This window comes from Rhamphochromis longiceps, linkage group LG9 (assembly GCF_057381845.1).
Source record: "Rhamphochromis longiceps isolate RC_006_pf linkage group LG9, R_longiceps_female_GT1.1, whole genome shotgun sequence".
NCBI lineage: Eukaryota > Metazoa > Chordata > Actinopteri > Cichliformes > Cichlidae > Rhamphochromis > Rhamphochromis longiceps.
Genome location: NC_140565.1, coordinates 8,092,062 through 8,110,332, shown reverse-complemented (window position 1 = coordinate 8,110,332; position 18,271 = coordinate 8,092,062). Strand labels below are relative to the sequence as shown.

Below are 18,271 nucleotides of genomic sequence, written 5' to 3'. Positions count from 1 at the left end.
TTATCCTTCCATTACCAGTGTAACTGCATCTGCTTATTTATTTAGTAATGCACTAATAATAGGAGATCCCATTTGTTTTACATAGATCGATAATAAAACATGCTTTATGTTTAGTGTCCATTTCATGTAATTTATACATAGAATTTATTCATATAATTTATCTTAATATCTTAATTTTTCTCATTCTCTTCTTTTTTTAATAGTACTTTCCTTTTTTAAAATACTTTATATTTTTTGCCTTATTTTGAAAAGAGCCACCGGATGCTTTGTTGTACGTCCTATCACTAACTTCTTTCTCGGTAGGCTGGCCAATCAGATTAGAGGAGGCGGAGCTCTGACTGACCACAGCTATTTCTGCTCGATCGTGCCTGTCCCTTGTAGTCTTTGGCACAGCGGAGTTGTCCGTGTTGAGTGTTTGTTTCTCAGTCGTGGAATACAAAAGTGATGCTTCGACGTGACCGGCTGCAGAGCGAGACAGATGAAGACCAGCACTGACAACTTTATGACTCGGTTTCACTCTGTTCAACGGAGTATATATCTTTTCTTTTGTTTCTGGGCTTGAAGAAGAGGCTGCTGTATTTTGTGCGCTCCGGTAACAAATTCGCGAGGGTCTCGGTGGCTCCATGCGGGAGAGGAGACATTTTGGGGTGTTTTTTTCCCCCTTTTCTTTGGTGTTCCAGTCAGGATCGTGAGCTACCGCGTTCCGACCCCACGAAGGCTTCATTTTTCGCCATAGCTTCATGTAAATCTTTTTTTTTCTCGCGCTGCTTTCTGCCCAGCGGACTCTTCTGCTGCTGCTACTGGATATATGAGGACTCTTCTTGTGCAGTAATTTGGTGTAAATGGATCGCCAGTCCAGTTTCATTTCCATTTGGCTACAATTGGAACTCTGTGCCATGGCCGTTCTTCTGACCAAAGGTACGTGTGGACTTTGATGCGTGTTTGTTGGCTTCTTCAAAAGAGGATAAACAGTGTTTTGAAGCGATAAAAACGAGGCTGAACTTAACCCTCAGTCGACGGCTCCAGGCTTCTGCGGGGCAGCTTACGCTCGCGCCAGTGTTTGCGGGGAAAACCCGTCATAATTAGCAAGAAAATGATTTAACATTTGGTCATAAAGTCGTACTTTACCAATGAGGGGAATCATAAACGCGTTTGTTTATTACTGGGGTTTTTTTTTCGTAATAAACATATTATTCTTCCAGTCGTCTTCAGATTTCAGTTAATTTTATTCAGTCATACCTCCCCTTTAAAAAAAAGAAGAGAAAACTTAATAACAGCAGCGGAAACAACAATAACTACCTCTGCCCTCATTATTATTTTTTTTTCTGAAGGCATGACATACCTTTTTTCAGTTAAAACCAAATTTTTAATAAGACCTAACCTCTATGCACTGTTATTAATATAATAGTAATACACTGTGATTAATCCTCAAGTGTGTAATACAGTTCTTAGCTGCTAGGCTACACTTAGGCTACGTTCACACTGCAGGTCTTAATGCTCAATTCCGATTTTTTGATCAAATCCGATTTTTTTGTCTGCTCGTTCACACTACAAATAAAATGCGACAGCAAACGCGCTCTAGTGTGAACGCTCAAAGCGGCCCGCATGCACAAAAGAAGCTGTCACACACAACGAGCTCTGTTTAGACCCAGAGCAACAGTATTGTTTGACTGATGGCCCTTAATATGCAGACTTCGGACTTCGTTTCCCAATTTTTGCTTTAAGTTATTTTGTTATTTACATAATAATGTAAATAACCTAATAATGATCCTTATTGCTGTTTAAGAGAGGAGCGGTGCTTCAAATGATAGCTGCAGATTTCTGTCAGAATCTGCAGATTATACAGTACAAATAAAATGTTTACGTTGTCTTCCCAACAGTTTCACTAACATCTACGCTGGATGGCCAGGAAGCGTTCGCGATGTCTTCTCGGGCGCTTCTCGGGCGCTGATAATTGGCTTCAGTCTTGTGTCGGTGACGTAAAAGGCGGATTTAATGCGACTTGACCGTTCAAACAGCAGTCGCTTTCTAAAACATCGGATATGTATCGGATTCAGTACCACATACGAAAGTGACCCAGATCGGATTTGAAAATATCGGATTTGCGCCGTTCACACTGTCATAGCATGATCGGATATGGGTCGCATAGGGTCAAAAAAATCGGATTTGATGCGCTTTCGCCTGCAGTGTGAACGTAGCCTAAATAACTCCACTAATGTTGTAGCTGCCATTCATACGAGACTTAGCAGGGCTAGAAAAGCTTCAGTACTCCCCCCGCCACCACCCCCTCAGTCCACAAAGGGGCCTCTCCTTTCTAATGAAATATTCTCCAAATGACCTGCCTGGGCCCCACCGCTCCAATCATTCACAGGGAAAACACTGATCTGATGAATGTGTCCCTGCGCTGCTAAGTTGGTGCAGTCACAGACTTTCGGGCTTTTTAGCTCTCTCATTCCAGGTTTTGTTCCTGAGTCCAGCACATAAAAGCTTAAGGGAAGTCTTTATATGTGGAGCTCTGATAATTTTCCTCAAAATAAAGCAGTCACGGAGTATGTGAAATGACATTTACATTGGTCGTCCTGCAGTGGTCCTTATACTTATAATAATAACAGTAACAGAGGGCATCAAAGGCAAACTAAGTTGATAAATATGTGTTTCAGTGGTTCTGTTTTGTTCGGGCAGATCCTTGGCCCAGATTTCTGTTTTGAGAAAGGAGCCCTGGATGAAGTAATGAGTGGGCCCGTGTAAGAGCAGGTTGCCTTAATGATAAGGTTGCTGGAGGCTCCTTAGATGGGACCTCAGAGCTCCCGCACCCAACCACCACACCCATACCAATACCCCCAGGCAATTTTGCATGCAAACTTTGGATGGGGGAGAAAGTTTGCAGGTAAAAAAAAAATCTCTTCCTCTCTTTACTAATTTTCATTTAGGTTGAAAGAAATTGACGTTTGAGACAACCCACTAATTACAAGCTACGTGCTTCCTGTTTTAGAATACAGAGAAAAAGAACCATTTAAACGGGATGCTCTTAAATGAAGGTGTGACAGGTGAACAGGTTAAAAAAAATCCTGTGATCTCTTCAAAAGTTACCAGGTTGTTTAATGCAGGGCTTAACAGATACTTTTAGAGCAGTACTTCAAAATAAAAGCAGGGTATACCACTATGGGAAAAGTTGAACTACAGTTGGTGTAAAATAGAAGCCAGCATGAGTTTGATAAAAACACGGAGAAAATCAGCTGCAAACTATACGAGTTTTATATTCACATGGTTGGACGTTAAAGACAAAATAGCCATGGTGACTCTGAAACCTTGAGCGGATTAATGTCAGCACAGGTTCCCCTAACGCTGCCTTTTTTCCCCACTTTTAGGAGAAATTAGGTGCTACTGTGATGCGCCGCACTGTGTGGCCACCGGATACATGTGCAAATCAGAGCTGAACGCCTGCTTCACCAAGGTGCTGGACCCGCTCAACGCCAACTCTCCACTCACCCATGGGTGTTTAGACCCCATTGCCAATGCTGCGGATGTCTGCAGCAGCCAAAGGGCCTTGGATGCTCTCAGCAGGGCGGCAACACTGGAGTGCTGCCATGATGACATGTGCAACTACAGGGGCCTACATGATCTGGCGCACACCAGAGACTCGACAGGTAAGTAAAACAGGGTAGCGGAGCTGAGCTACTGGCTGTCGGGATGTTTGTTTTTAGACTGTAGCTACGTTTTTAGAAACGATGGCACTCTGTGGAGGGATTTTACGAGTCCTCTTCAGCAAATACTCCCATGTTTTCCTCCATCTAGTTCCAGGAGCAATACATTGAGCTTTAATGTTCTTTAAACACTTGATGTTTAAGGATATTCAGACCACCCTTGCCCCCTTCTGCCCCCCCACCCCAAGCTTAATAGAACTTTGGTTTGACTTTTAATGGGTTCCAGCTCTGTGCCTGGGAAGGCAGGGAGCAGCCCGTTTACCTTTAAGCACTTGGAAAGAGATCAGATATAATCTTTTTCTTTTTTTTCTTTTTTTATTATGTGTGCACCATGTAATTTTCCCACTGAGCTGGAATGTGCCTCATAGAATGAATATGCATGTTGGGCAGAAACATCAGCTTATAGAGTCATGAAAAGGTGCACGAAAAGTCAGAGAGGAAGGACGGCAGCTCTCCTGCGTGAACCCGAGCACAGCAGACTATAGTTTATTAGCTCAAATTAATTTCTGGCTCTCAGTTCGGGACAAGGTGACTCATTTGTTTTTGCCCCTGCTGGCCTTTCTGACTTGTGCGTTCGCGTCTGTCTGTCTGTCTTATTTTCCCTCTTTGCGGTTACTTTACTGGCATGACTGGCGAGTAGAGCAGCTCCTTCTCATTAAGCTCCAAACAGCAGTTCAAACATAATCACTTGCTTTAAGACCAGGCTCCATGGAGCAGTGGAAACCATATGAGCATGCATTTAACCAGATTATTTTATTTTATTTTTTTCCATGCGTGTGTGCAGATGGCCGCTACCAGCCAGACAGCAACAACAGGAACCTGGTGACCCGGGTTCAGGAGCTGACCTCAGCCAAAGAAGTGTGGTTCCGTGCGGCTGTGATCGCTGTGCCGATCGCTGGCGGCCTCATCCTGGTCCTGCTCATCATGCTGGCGTTACGGATGCTGCGCAGCGAGAACAAGCGGCTGCAGGACCAGCGGCAGCAGATGCTGTCGCGGCTCCATTACAGCTTCCACGGCCACCACACCAAGAAGGGACACGTGGCCAAGCTGGACCTGGAGTGCATGGTACCTGTGACGGGCCACGAGAACTGCTGTCTGACCTGCGACAAGATGAGGCAGGCTGACCTAGGCAACGACAAGATCCTGTCTCTGGTGCACTGGGGGATGTACAGTGGCCACGGCAAGCTGGAGTTTGTATGACCAGTTCCTGCTGGGAACTGAATGACTGACACCTCCAAGAAACAGCCAGGACTGCCTCTCAATTGTTGGCTTTGGCTCTTTTGTACTTTAAAAAGACATTCCCACATTTTTTGTCCTTTGGGTTGTTTTTCAATTTGTTTGTTTTTTAAACATCAGCGAAAAAATACGAGACTGATCTCATGCCTTGTGGTTTTTGCTAGAGGAGCACTTTACTTGAAAATGAAAGGCGAAGCAACGAGGAGCTGTATTTAAACTTGAGAGGGCAGGGCTGAGGTAGAGTGAGAGCTCTGTCACCGCTCCCGAGGATCCTGGACTGTTTTATTTTTACACTGAGCGCTGAAGGATTCCAAATCTGTCTTATTTGCACATTTGTAAAAAACAACAACAACAGCAACAAAAAAACCCATCATTGCTTAAGACAACAACTCAACACTGACACCAGGGTACAAAATAAAATGACTTGTGTGAGGAGTAAAAAAAAAAAAAAATCAGTGTTTGGCTGTAGGTGTGCGCACTCCTCTGTGTATGTTTCATGATTCAAGCTTAATGTAAAGATTCTAAATATATATATTTTTGTCTGATAAAACTGACCGGCGTGTGTCTTATTCTGGGTGAATGTCCAACATCTCTCTCTGTGATCAGACTATAAGCTTGATTGAGTGTGAAAGAAGAACTTCCATTAAAAGTGACTTTTTATTTATTTGCCGATTCACGCTTCTGTTTTTGCTACATATTCAGCTTTGAAATGTACCATCCGTGAACTTACAGACACACTGCTGGGGCTGTTGTGAAGTTTTTAGTGACTATCAGATCTTGTTAAAAGCACGCGCTAGGGTGGCCTTTATGCTGTGTGTGTGTGTGTGTGCGTGTGTGTATCTAATGGAGCTAACAGTAAAGTCTTGTTTTACCATAGAGATGCTATCTATCTCAGTTATTCCTGAACCCTCAGCAGAGGTCAGGTTTTCAGCTTCATATAACTCCCTCCTCATGGGCTACACTTCACACAGGAAGTAGTAAAGCTGTTTCTTTTCTATACTCCACTCTAAATGCCAGTAAGAGTCACCCAAGTTCCCCCGTCTGTGTTCAGCAGAGTATCAGTGAGGAGGGATTGCAATATTGAAGCACAAACTCACTCCTACACGTTTAGTCCTGCTGCTGCAAATGCTCACCAGAGCACCAAAGGTGTATCAGTTCACTGCTGAAGATGGGTTAGCCTAACCCTAACAAAAATCTTTTCTCTTCTTTGTGATATTTATTGAAACTACAGAGTCCAGCTGTTCTGAAACAAAAATGTCAAAACGTATGTCTTTAGTAGGAAACAACAGAGAAGCAGTGGATGGAAACTCATCTTTGGCTTTGCAGGATTATTATTAAAAAAACCCCCAAAACAATAATAGTTATTCCTTGTTGTTAAAAGGTTGGTTCACCCAAATTACAACGTGCCGTTCAGCAAAGCTCTTAGTTTGGAACAGAAACATTATAGGAGAGAAAGAAAGAGGCAGCACTTAAAGAAGCCTGATCTATGGGAGATGTCCACAATAACAAAGATTTTGGGAGAAGTATAATTCTAGAGGTGAAACGGCTTTTGAAAACATTTGTGGTGCAGTGATCAGACTGGTTTTTAAGTGGTTGCCAGATTTGACTTGTACATATTTTTTATCTCCCAATGGCCAGTGAAATTAAAAGTTTAAAGTTAAAATAACTTTCCTAATTAGTTCCCGTAGGAGCAGAGGAGAGTGCCAAGGAGAGTAACTTAATTTTAGGGATCCCGTCCAGGCTTCAGTCTCTACCAAGGACCTCGATACAACAAAAAAGACACTTCAGCTGTGACAGTGTGCTATAAGCATTATATAGCAACTACATGAGAAATGTGATTTTTCTTTTCATTTTACTAATTGAAGTAACCTGACTCTCAACTAGTGGAAGGAAAGTGATTTAGATGTGTTACATACAAATGAGAGGGGGAAAATATCAGACTTTAAAAAGTTGATTTTAATGCTCAGAAAACAGGATGTAGCAGAACATAATGGAAGAGGTCAACCACTGGCAATGCAAGTGCAGCATGTGTATTTAAGATTTTACATGTTTTAAATGTTACTGAAATGTGACATTTGCGTGCACACACAGTTTCATATAAATTTGCTGACTGTGCCAGGAGTTAGCACAGGCTGCCACAAATGTCTTTGTAGATCGCTTTTAATGTCTTTGTGAAGCACTGGATAGCGTAAAATGGAAATTAATTTTATTTAATTAATTTCAATTTCAATTTTATTTATATAGCACCAAATCACAACAACAGTCGCCTCAAGGCGCTTTATATTGTACAGTAGATCGTACAGTAATACATACAGAGAAAAACCCAACAATCATATGACTCCCTATGAGCAAGCACTTTGGCGACAGTGGGAAGGAAAAACTCCCTTTTAACAGGAAGAAACATCCGGCAGAACCAGGCTCAGGGAGGGGCGGGGCCATCTGCTGCGACCGGTTGGGGTGAGAGAAGGAAGACAGGATAAAGACATGCTGTGGAAGAAGATATGATTCAATGCAGAGAGGTCTATTAACACATAGTGAATGAGAAAGGTGACTGGAAAGGAAAAACTCAATGCATCATGGGAATCCCCCAGCAGCCTACGTCTATTGCAGCATAACTAAGGGAGGATTCGGGGTCACCTGGTCCAGCCCTAACTATATGCTTTAGCAAAAAGGAAAGTTTTAAGCCTAATTTTAAAAGTAGAGATAGTGTCTGTCTCCTGAATCCAAACTGGATTCCACCCCTGCCCTTTCAGAATAAAAGCCCTTTTGAAGGGACTGCGATGACGCTGTCACAAAGTATTCGGGCTGCTGTAGAAAGGCATTGCTTTTCTGCTCAATTCTTGCAGAACGTGAATACAAACTGAAAAAAAGGTAAAAGCTGGATTCTGACAGCTTGTTTGAAGTCTGAGGTCAGGTTTCTCTCAGGCTCGCTTGCTGGTCAGCACTTTCTAAACTCCCGCCGAATATTTACATTTCTAAAAAGTCCAAATGTGGCAGTGATCGCTACGGGAACTTGCAACAGGCTGGGTATTATGCGCCACGTGCGTCATGCTGGAGGATGACAGGAGAAGCTTGGGTTGAAAAGTTCACACCCTTGTGATTGCTCTCGTGTTACCACGGCAATGCAATTAAGACATCCTGTAAGTATTTTGAAAGTGGAGGTCCGCTTGGCTAAAAAGTGTGTGAGTGTGTGTTGAGCACTGACCCTTGTTTCTTTCCATTAGGAGGACAGGAAAACACTATTAGCAGCTAACCACTTAACGGCAGCTTGCATTAGCGAGGCTCAGCCCATGCTCAGGGCCTCCCCCAGGACTATTACCCTTGTAATAATAACAATGTCCTTTGCCTGGCCTGCCTAATGTGACTGCTGTTTTCTTTAGCTTGATCCCACTTTGCTGTCTCACCAATGGGTGTCAGGTAGCCACAGGAAGGTTAGGGAATCACCTCAGGTAAGCCTTAAAGGAGGATAAGTAAGTGGACTCCCCTTTTGTGCATCTGGCAGCATTGGGAATTAATTACATGCACACACACAGCTCCAGCTTCCACAGTACGAGGCATACACAGGCATGGTCATTAGCATCGGCCTTTTTGTGCAGCGCTAGGCGGTCAAGCTGTCTGCATTCACATGCAAATTTAATGAGGTGGCCAACTGGCCCGCATCAAAAGAGCCCCAATTTGTTTGGAAACGACTTCAAGCCGGCCCCCAGCGCCGCCACCAGTACAACCACCACCATGACATTGTTGCCAGCTTCCAGCGGAAAATCTCACCGTCCTTCCCTTTTTATCTTAAATGCCGCCTCCTGAATGTTCTCCATCCTCAGGTGGGCAGCCTTCCTGCTGCAAGGTTAACAATCTGAAATGTGTGAACCACCGCCTCTGCGTCCCGGAAAGCCGTATGCCCACTGTGGCGGCAGCGATGTGTGGAACAATATATGAAGTGTAAACACACGTGGAACCTGTTAACACCTGTGCGTGGCGATGGCTGCGCGCCTCCTGGGGTTCGTAACAAGCCCTGTTTTAAACCCTTGTTTTAGAAGGATCCTCTATTTTTTTTCCTTGGTTTTCTTCACTCCATATCCTCAGATCACCGTATTTTCTGCTGCCTACCTGATCCACAGGTGGAACACACGCAATTGGTAGCTCAGCTGATGTCATGTGTATTCAGCAGCAGCTGTGGTAATCAAAGGATGTTTTAAGGTAATCATGCCAAACAAATTGCTGGCCATAGCTGATAGTTAAAACTGTGGAGGTGCCTTAAACTTGTCTTCTCTCAATCCTAGCAAGGGAACGAATCCTGTAGTTGCAAAACAATGACCCTACTGTTCCTTTAATTAATGTGTGACCTTGCTAAAGATTTCGACAGTACGTTTATGGTCTCGTTAACTAGGTTTATGTCATGTATTAGCCAATATGTTCACTATTTATGTAATGGTCCCATATAGAGTAAAGTGGCTACTTTGGGATTGCCATACGAGTACAAATTGTCATGCGGCCCTCGCACAAGATGAACATTCTTGAAAAAGCAGCAGCACCTGAAGCTTTAAAACAATGAGTCAGCAAACCATCTGCTTGCCGAGTGATGACACAGTGATTACTTCTAGGTCCAAGGGTCTACCTCGCTCGATGAGGCTCTCGCGTTTTCTCATGTGAGCTCATGTCTGAGTTTTGTCCGTTTTCTGCATTTGCTTCTGCTCACTGGAAGTCCTGAACATTTACTTTTACAGAGAACAATTTAACCCTGATCCTACAGACAGGATAGTGAAATTCCCACGATTCCTCCAGATGTCTTGCAAGGGTTAAGATCTGGTCCACTGTTTAACGGCCAAGACACAATCCTTATTGCTCCACCCAAATCCAAGGTTCAAGGATCGGCCAAAGCCCCCTATTCTGGGGCTGAACAGTGCAATACCCCAGAGCACACCCTCTGGTCCCCATTTTTAAAAATGGAAACCACCACCACCACCACCACCACCACAGTGTGCCACTCCACAGATGCTATCTTATACGGCCAAGTGACATTAAAGAGGTGTGTCAGCCAAGACACTGGTAGTATCTCAGGATGAATCTCGCCCAAACCTGGCACCTTGCCTTCATTAATCTTCTCAACTACCCTAGCTGATGCTTTCCCCCTGGGACTTCAGGGTCTGCCTCTGTCATATAGGATAACAACATCCCCAGTCCAAGTCTGGAGTTTTTTATGCAGTCTACAGGTAATTTAAAGATTTCCAAAAAACGTTCCCATAGAGTTTTTATGTACACGATGAAGTCTAAATCAAAACCCTGCATTTAAGATAAATCAAGCTTCAGCTTTTTTGATTAATTAATGATCTAAGCATCTGATTCTGCTGATGTTCAGGACATGAAAACAAGCAGGTGCTTCAGCCCTTACGTACCATCATATAACAGGTTCTTCATACTCAACAGAAGCAACAATAAAGCTTCTATAAGATACCGAAGCAGCCTCTGCAAAGGCTCTACTGCAAAGTGGCTGCAGTCTAAATCATATCACTGATACTTGAAGGCTGTTTACCATTTCCCAACCACAAACAAATAGAGACATTCCGGAAAATAAACACAACTTGCAATTCCATAAGACAAATTTAACAAAAAATAAAAATGTAATTTTTAATTGAAAAATGTGCATGACCACAGAGACAAATCATCGTCTGTGGTGACAGACATCCGCTGGAATAAGATGTGATCTAAATATTTAGCCAATTCATTTCCTTCCAGTGGATAAAGCTACAGCTTTAGAGCTCCTCCGCCCCATCTAAACATTTACCCCAGTGTGTTGTTAACATTTAGATATAAATCTGCCCCAAAAGGAAAATAATAATGTTGGGAATGTTTACAGGACAGAGTGGGCTTCTTGAAGTTAAATGTCGCACTCTGCAAATAGCAAAAAAACAAGAAAAAAAAGAAAAAAAAGGTTTATGTTCCTAAAAGAAGGATCTCCAGCCAAGACTAAGAAGAAACCACAAACAAAATGGCTAATGAGCACACACTCAAAGGCATATCTGCAAACATTGGTCCTTGAATGGTCAGCTACTCGTGCGCTCCTTTAGAAACTCGACATTAATTTGCCTTCTTGTTCAGCTGAGGTGTCTCACTGGGCCCCGTCTGTCAGCTGAGGGCCCCTGAAGACAGATGGCTGAACAATGCAACCTTCCTCTCAATGAAACAGCATCGTTCATTTATACCAGTCACTCAGAAATGCCCTTGGTTTTGAAAGGGAAAGCACATTTGCATGTCAGGATGATTTTGTGCTGATTAAAGAAGTGCTAATGGTAATTAAAAGTGGAAAAACACACAGTTACTTTATTGTGAAACACAGCCCCGCTGAGCCGCTGAGCCTAAACAATTGAAAATCTAGGTTACATTTATTTTGTATATGGTAGTTTTTTAGTTTTGATTATTGTTTGATGAAAGATTTAGGAATGCCAGCGGGTTTGCTAAGCGTAATACTACCTTAAAGAGTAATTTTCAAGAGTTGCGCCACAGCTGTAAAATATTCTTTGAAAAAACATCCATGACCCGCTAACAATAGGCTACTACTAAGAAATGCTTCTAAGCTTGGAAGTGATCGTGAAGTCAGCTAGCTTAATCATGAGTAAGCTAGCTGGTCATACTGAAACTCACTGTTTAACTCACTTTACTTGATTCTGAAAGGTATAAGAAAAATAAATTACTGCCCTAGCTTTTAATATTAAGTAATGATTAACATAACTTGAAAGGAAACGCCAAAAAATAAAGAAATATAGCTGCTAAATTATTCAATTTTTTAAAATTTTATTTATACAGCACCAAATCACAACAACAGTCGCCTCAAGGTGCTTTATATTGTAAGGTAGACCCTACAATAATACATACAGAGAAAAACCCAACAATCACATGACCCCCCTATGAGCAAGCACTTTGGCGATAGTGGGAAGGAAAAAACTCCCTTTTAACAGGAAGAAACCTCCAGCAGAACCAGGCTCAGGGAGGGCGCCCCCTGCTCAGGGAGGGGCCATCTGCTGCAACCGGTTGGGGACAGAGAAGGAAGACAGGATAAAAGACGCTGTTTCCATGAAACACCCTGTCATGGAAACAGCATTCCCTGTTCCCTGTTGGCTCTTTCAGTGGATTTTGCTACAAAGCAAAGACGGTTTAGGAATGGTTTGTTTGAGGTGTTCACTTGGCCTCCACATTTAGATCCATTGACAAATTACAGGACTTCTTGCTAACATCTTGTTGCCAGATAGCACAGCTTCAGGGATCTACTGGACTCTTGCAAATAATCTTAACACAGAGAGTAAACATATTTGGAAATATAACCAACCTGATGGTTTATGTTGAGACCAAAAATTATTATTAAATTATAACTATACACCTGCTGCACAGAGAAGAATTGTAGCAAATTAAAAGTTAGAATCATGTACGTTTTCAAAACCTTTGTGCGTTTGATTATAAGAGAAGTACCTGGTGCAAACGCAGCATGGTAACATGAATCAGGAACAAGGACATCCCAGAGGTGTGGCAACTTCCTAAAGCTTGCGTGCGTGCCGAGGACCGACAATAATGGCTCCCGTAAAGCCTTTTGACTTGGCACCGGACCAGCTTTCTCTACCTAACAGAGATGTGCACCTTGAGCTGGCAGCACATAGCCTTGGGATTTGATGCTACCTGGCTGGCTCTGATGTGTATTCATTGTGAGTGTAGATCCCAGGGATTACTGGCTGAAAGCAGAGAAGCTTGTGTCTCTTTGACAACATCTCTGTGTGAGCAGGGCTAAAAACCAATATCAGAGTTTAGGAAGTGGTCTAAAATAACATGTGGTTGGTGACATAGATTCTTCCAGAGTTTGTACTTTAAAGCTGGTGTTACAGATGAAAGTTTAAATTCTAATCCCATACAGACTGCAGGAACTTATATTCAAAGATCCCCCCATGTATCAGCAGGTATGTTTACAATGGAAAAAGTAACAAGAAAGAAATAACTGTCAAATCTTTAGGTAAAAGCATTCTGCAGGTTTTATTTTTTTGTTATGTTTAACCAGGAGTCCAACAGTCACTGCTTAACTGACGGACTGAAAGAATTTACTGTGATAGTTTTCACAGAGTGCATTCGGCATCGTTCCACACGAGGCCAAAACCTTTAATCCTTTAAGGAATAAGAGGCTTTGGGTTGGACTGATTTCTGGCAGGGTGCAGTGACTTGCTTGAGCGCTGTTGACATAGACAATCAGTAGAAATTACACAAGATACAGTTTTTAAGTAGTTCAGTTTATGGTGGTAGGCAGATACTGTTACTTTTGGAATTTTAGACAAACTTTTGCCTCCTTTCCCTGCCTTTAGCTAATATAAGCTAAGCTAAGCAAAGCTACACTATGCTGATTTAATAGAGGCAAACTCCCACTCTTTGAATTTCCTGTTTTTATAAGAAGAGTTTGTGAGATAGTCCAGGTTTACTGTGGCCCTTTAGAGCTGCAGCCCCAAAACCATAAGCTTCACGCAGTGAAAGGCAGTTTCCTTAAAGTTCTTGAGTGACCGGTCCAAGATCATAAACCCTATACCAGTTTTTAAGGTTTTATAGGGGTTTGAGTGTAGTAAACAAACTTTGCAAGAATAAATGGTATTTATTTAGTTTTACTCATCAAATGAGCCGCAGTAGTCTAGAACATATATCTTCCAGTACACCCATGTAAGGTTCTGTTCTGTTTTGATTGACTCAGGTGCCATCGTGGAAGCTGTTTTTTGAACAAAACTGACCTCCTCGTTGGAAAAACAAAAGGACGTCGGTATTGTTTAATTTTAATCTATCACATGGTAAATTGTAAAATTAAAATAACATTTGTCCTTTTTCATCTCAAGCAATAACCGCGTCAGTCTTCTAGATCCAACTCGCTGGTAAGTGAATTGAAACCAGTTTTGGTACATTAGGCTCTCCAAAGACAGATGTGAATCTTTTAGTATGCCAGTATATACTTGCAAAAATGGCGATACAGCTCTAATTCAACGAATTAAAGCTTTGTGAAATGCACCACACCCCTTTCAAAGGACACACATGATATCATTGTATGCTTATTAAAATATGAGGCTAATTAAAAGTTTAAAACTATGCTGCCAAGATTTATTATTTTCAAAAGAGTTGTTTATTATCAGGTGTCTTGATATAATTTTCACCCTCAATTTGGAGGACAAGTCTGGTTTGTAACTCACAAAGTGTCAGTTTTACAGAGGAACACGTTAAAGTGGTTTTTCTTTCAGCTAAATCACTTGTAACCAACTTTAAAGGCTTGCAGAGAGGTTGATCTACTGTAACTCCCTCTTCATCTAGTGTTTATTCTGGCGTTGTCAGAGTGAGCTGTCCAACATGTTGAGGAAAAATGCTCTGGCGTGTATTTTGACAGAGAAGACCCACCACTTTAAACCACAGAAGGATGTATGTTAAATACAGTGAATGTAATAAGCAAGCGGAGCGCTAAAATCCCTGACGACATGAATTTATCTATTTGTTTATGTCTTGCTAACTGACGTGCTGAGTGTTACTGCTCAGGCCATGTAAAATTTGGCATTTAAGAGCTGCTGTGTGTGGGGAACACTTGGTAATCATTCTCTTCTCTGCACATTTTTATGACATTTTCTTGGGAATGTTTGTTTTTGGGGAAGATGTCTACATAAGGCATGAGAAATCAGCACAGCGCAGTTAATACTGCAGAGCTGAAGGAGACATCAGCATGGCCAAATGTATGGGAAATAAACACATGAAGTCTCCAGCGGGAAATTACAAAGCGACAGACACAAACATCACCATCACCTCTCCATCCAGACCAGCCTGCTTCCCTGGGGGAATGACTGCAAACTTATTAGCCAGTGATCCAGCACTTGAGGCCCTTAACCTGCAATCTATAGCGCAGGCACTTTAGGGGTCAACCCCCCTCTTCCCTGTTATTCCTTGTCTGCTTCCCCCAAAACATCCTCATACAAGAAACTCTGTGTCAATCCGTTTCTTGGTTTCTCCAGTTTTTGGAAGGCTGAGGAACTCAGAATGTAAACTCATCTGATTTCATTTGGAAGATATGGTTTTATCTCCAGTATAAGACAAAGCATGGGTACAAAATGTTTTCTGAATTGAAAAAATTTGCATCCAAATACAAGGAAGAAATGGTTAATTTTTTGGCATAAATAAAGGTGATGTGGTTTGGGTAATGATACCAATACCATATATATTTCAAGGTTTGTAATTGTGTCTTTTGTCCTGCCTTCCTTCCATCACCACCAAATGATTACAGCAGATGCCCCTCCATAAGGTAGGGGAAGAGGTGTCTTCCTTCTAAAAGGGAGTTTTTTCTTCCCACTGTCACCAAGTACTTGCTCATAGATGGTTGTTTGATGGTTGGTGTTTTTCTCTGTATTATTGTAGGATCTTGATGGTACAATACAACATGCCATGAGGTGACTCCTGTGATTTGGTGCTATAAATAAAAAGGAATTGAAATACTGTTATTCTGGGGAAAACAATCCTCCATCCTTAACTTTGTTCATGCAAGATATAGACTTCAGACACTGGTAAAATCAGGGGCCTTTCCATTTTTTAAAGGGGTGGCACATGTTATTGTGAGTGTGTTAAGTCTGCTGGTGTTTTACAAATTGGTGAAGCAAGTATTTACTTAAACGTTTAATAATAATTATAATCATACAGAAGTTGACACAAGCTTAAGTATTAAAATGCAATCAAAGTATCTAAAGAGGAGGTGTGTGTGTGTGTGTGTGTGTGTGTGTGTGTGTGTGTGTGTGTGTGTGTGTGTGTGTGTGTGTGTGTGTGTGTGTGTGTGTGTGTGTGTGTGTAAAAAAACACTTGTTCCTGAGGATAAATAGGGATCACTTGAAATCATGCAAAGCTGCCTTAAGAGATACAAAAAATAAAAATATGAAGCTAGAAATTAGTATATTTTATTATTATTTATTTGCCATAAATCTCATAAAAATATTTTAATTCCTTGAGCTGAATGTGTAAATTCAGCTCAAGGATTAGAAAGTGGAATCGGCACCTACATAAGTAAATGTGTATATTCCTCCCTTAATTGTTCCCATGTCACTGCTGCACTAAGAACCTCACTGACCCACACAGTTTACCAAGTCTGTTGTTTGGAAACCCGAGCGTGCAGGGGTAAACAGCAGGCCCTGTGCTTTTCTGGCCGTCTGTCCCTGTATCTGCCACGAGGCAGCTAAAGCTCTCCAGGGTCTCTGGCATCCAGAGGGGAGGCTGGTGAGGCAGGACAGGTTGTTTCTTCACTCTGCGGTGCTGTGGCTGTTTTTCTAGGCAGGTGTGGTGTGGCCAGTGGTTTTAGTGTTAAGTGACCTCATCTCAACCTCAGTGTTTGAGGCTCCCAGCATGATACCCTTGGAAGGTGCGCACCACTGCAACTGAAGAAAGTTCCCAGTTTTCTTGTGTTGGCCACTCTTTACTTCAACTGTCTTTTTTTAATGAGCGCCAGTGAGATGCCTGATATCTAACCAGAACGGGAAGTTTGCAACAAAAGAGATTTTTCCTAAACAAATGTAGAGAGCGCTTTGCTAAGAACCCCAGAGTGCTCCTTGCCTTCAGGACAGAAGGGGAAGTTGATTTCTAAACATAAATATGTCTAGATGTATGCCTGTCTCTGGAGATTGCCACTGAACAGGTCAGGCTAAACAAACAGGGGGCTTCCTCTGTCTGTCCGTCTTCCCCACCGAACTGGGAATCAGGAGGTTCCCTGTAGTTAACAGAAACACCAAACTCCTTTAGCCAAGAGTGTGCTTGTGTATGCTTTTATGAGATCCAATTACCCATCTACACAGACTTCACAGAAATGTCTCATTGTGATTAAAAATATAAGCATCACTAATGAGTTCTGTTGCTGATGCTACCTATAGGGTCTAAAGCACAATTCTGTGTTTTGTATGGTTTGCAAAGGTCATACAGATGATTGTTTACAACACAATTATTTACAAGCCAAAGCCTGAAAGCCTTCTCATTCTTTCTTTGTATATCTATATAATTATGAGAGTGAATAACTTCAAAAACATCTTCAATAGAAGTTCTTCAGTATCTTTGCACAACATGTGTTAGTTTGTGAAAGGGTGTATTTGAAGCTTCATATAATGAAGCTCATTACACTGGCTTCCAGTACATTTTAGAATTCATTTTAAACACTTAGTACTGACTTTTAAAGCTTTGAATCATGATGCTCCTGTCTATATTTCTGATCTTTTAGAACCTCACACTCGCTCTCACAGCCTGAGATCATCTAATCAAAGGCTGGTGGTAGTCCCCTGAACACGTTTTAAAACCAGAGGTGATAGATCTTTTAGAGCGGTGGCCCCCAGGTTGTGGAATACTCTCCCTCCATCTTTACATTGCCTGGATTGTATTTATTCTTTTAAACATCATCTTAAGACTCATTTATTGCGACTAGCTTTTAATCAGATTTGTGCTGTATGTTTGATTGTACTGTTTTGTGTTTATCTGTTTTATATTATTGTGAAACACTTTGTGGTTTTTATCCTGTGAAGAGTGCTATATAAATCAATAAAGTAAAGTAAAGTAAAGTTTAAGTCAAACAACAATATTTCGATAACTGTACTATCATCCATGCCTAAGCTTAACCAAACAGCAACTTAAAACAATAATCATAACTCAACTATGTCAAAACTGATGGTTCCACAAAGCGGTACACACCCCAGCCTCCTGGATAAAAGTGTAAAGCCCTGTGCGGCCTTTGTTGGATTTTGTGTCTTTTGCTGCTCCTCTCTGATCCTGGTTCTGCCAGAGGTTTCTTCCTGTTAAAAGGGGTTTTTTCCTTCCCACTGTCGCTACGTGATTATTTGGTGTTGTCTGATTGTTGGAGTTTTCTCTGTATTACTGTCAAGTCTTAACCTTACAATATAGAGTGTATTGAGGCGACTGTTGTTATGATTTGCTATATCTGAATTTGAATTTAATTTTATACTTGGTCACCTAATACGCAACCGATGTAGCTGCTATGCGCATTGAAAAATTCTGTTGAGAGGTGTATGCAGGTCTTTAAAATATGAAACCAGTTTACCAGAGAAGTATCAGTGTGCTAAAGCTAATGAACACACCTAATACAACGTGTTTCTCACATAGAGTGTATAAAAATGATGAACTAATGCTGGAGTGATTTAAAATGCAAATAAGTCTATAAGAAAATAACCCATAATTCCTCTGCGATCAAAGACCTTAGTAAACAATTTCCTGAAGAATTTATCATTTTAATTGATGGATTCAAATCTTACTGAATACAACATGATGCTCATTTTGGAAAATACTGTTCTCCCACGGAGTTA

General features: G+C 41.6%; 1 protein-coding gene across 1 annotated transcript; it reads left to right on the top strand.

The window, feature by feature from the left end:
* Positions 1–360: 360 nt before the first annotated feature.
* On the top strand, positions 361–5,604 carry bambia (BMP and activin membrane-bound inhibitor (Xenopus laevis) homolog a). Its single transcript, XM_085418131.1, has 3 exons — positions 361–918; positions 3,369–3,647; positions 4,489–5,604. Exons 1-3 carry the CDS (start codon positions 843–845, stop codon positions 4,902–4,904), a joined length of 771 nt encoding a protein of 256 aa, XP_085274257.1. The 5' UTR covers positions 361–842; the 3' UTR covers positions 4,905–5,604.
* Positions 5,605–18,271: the final 12,667 nt, after the last annotated feature.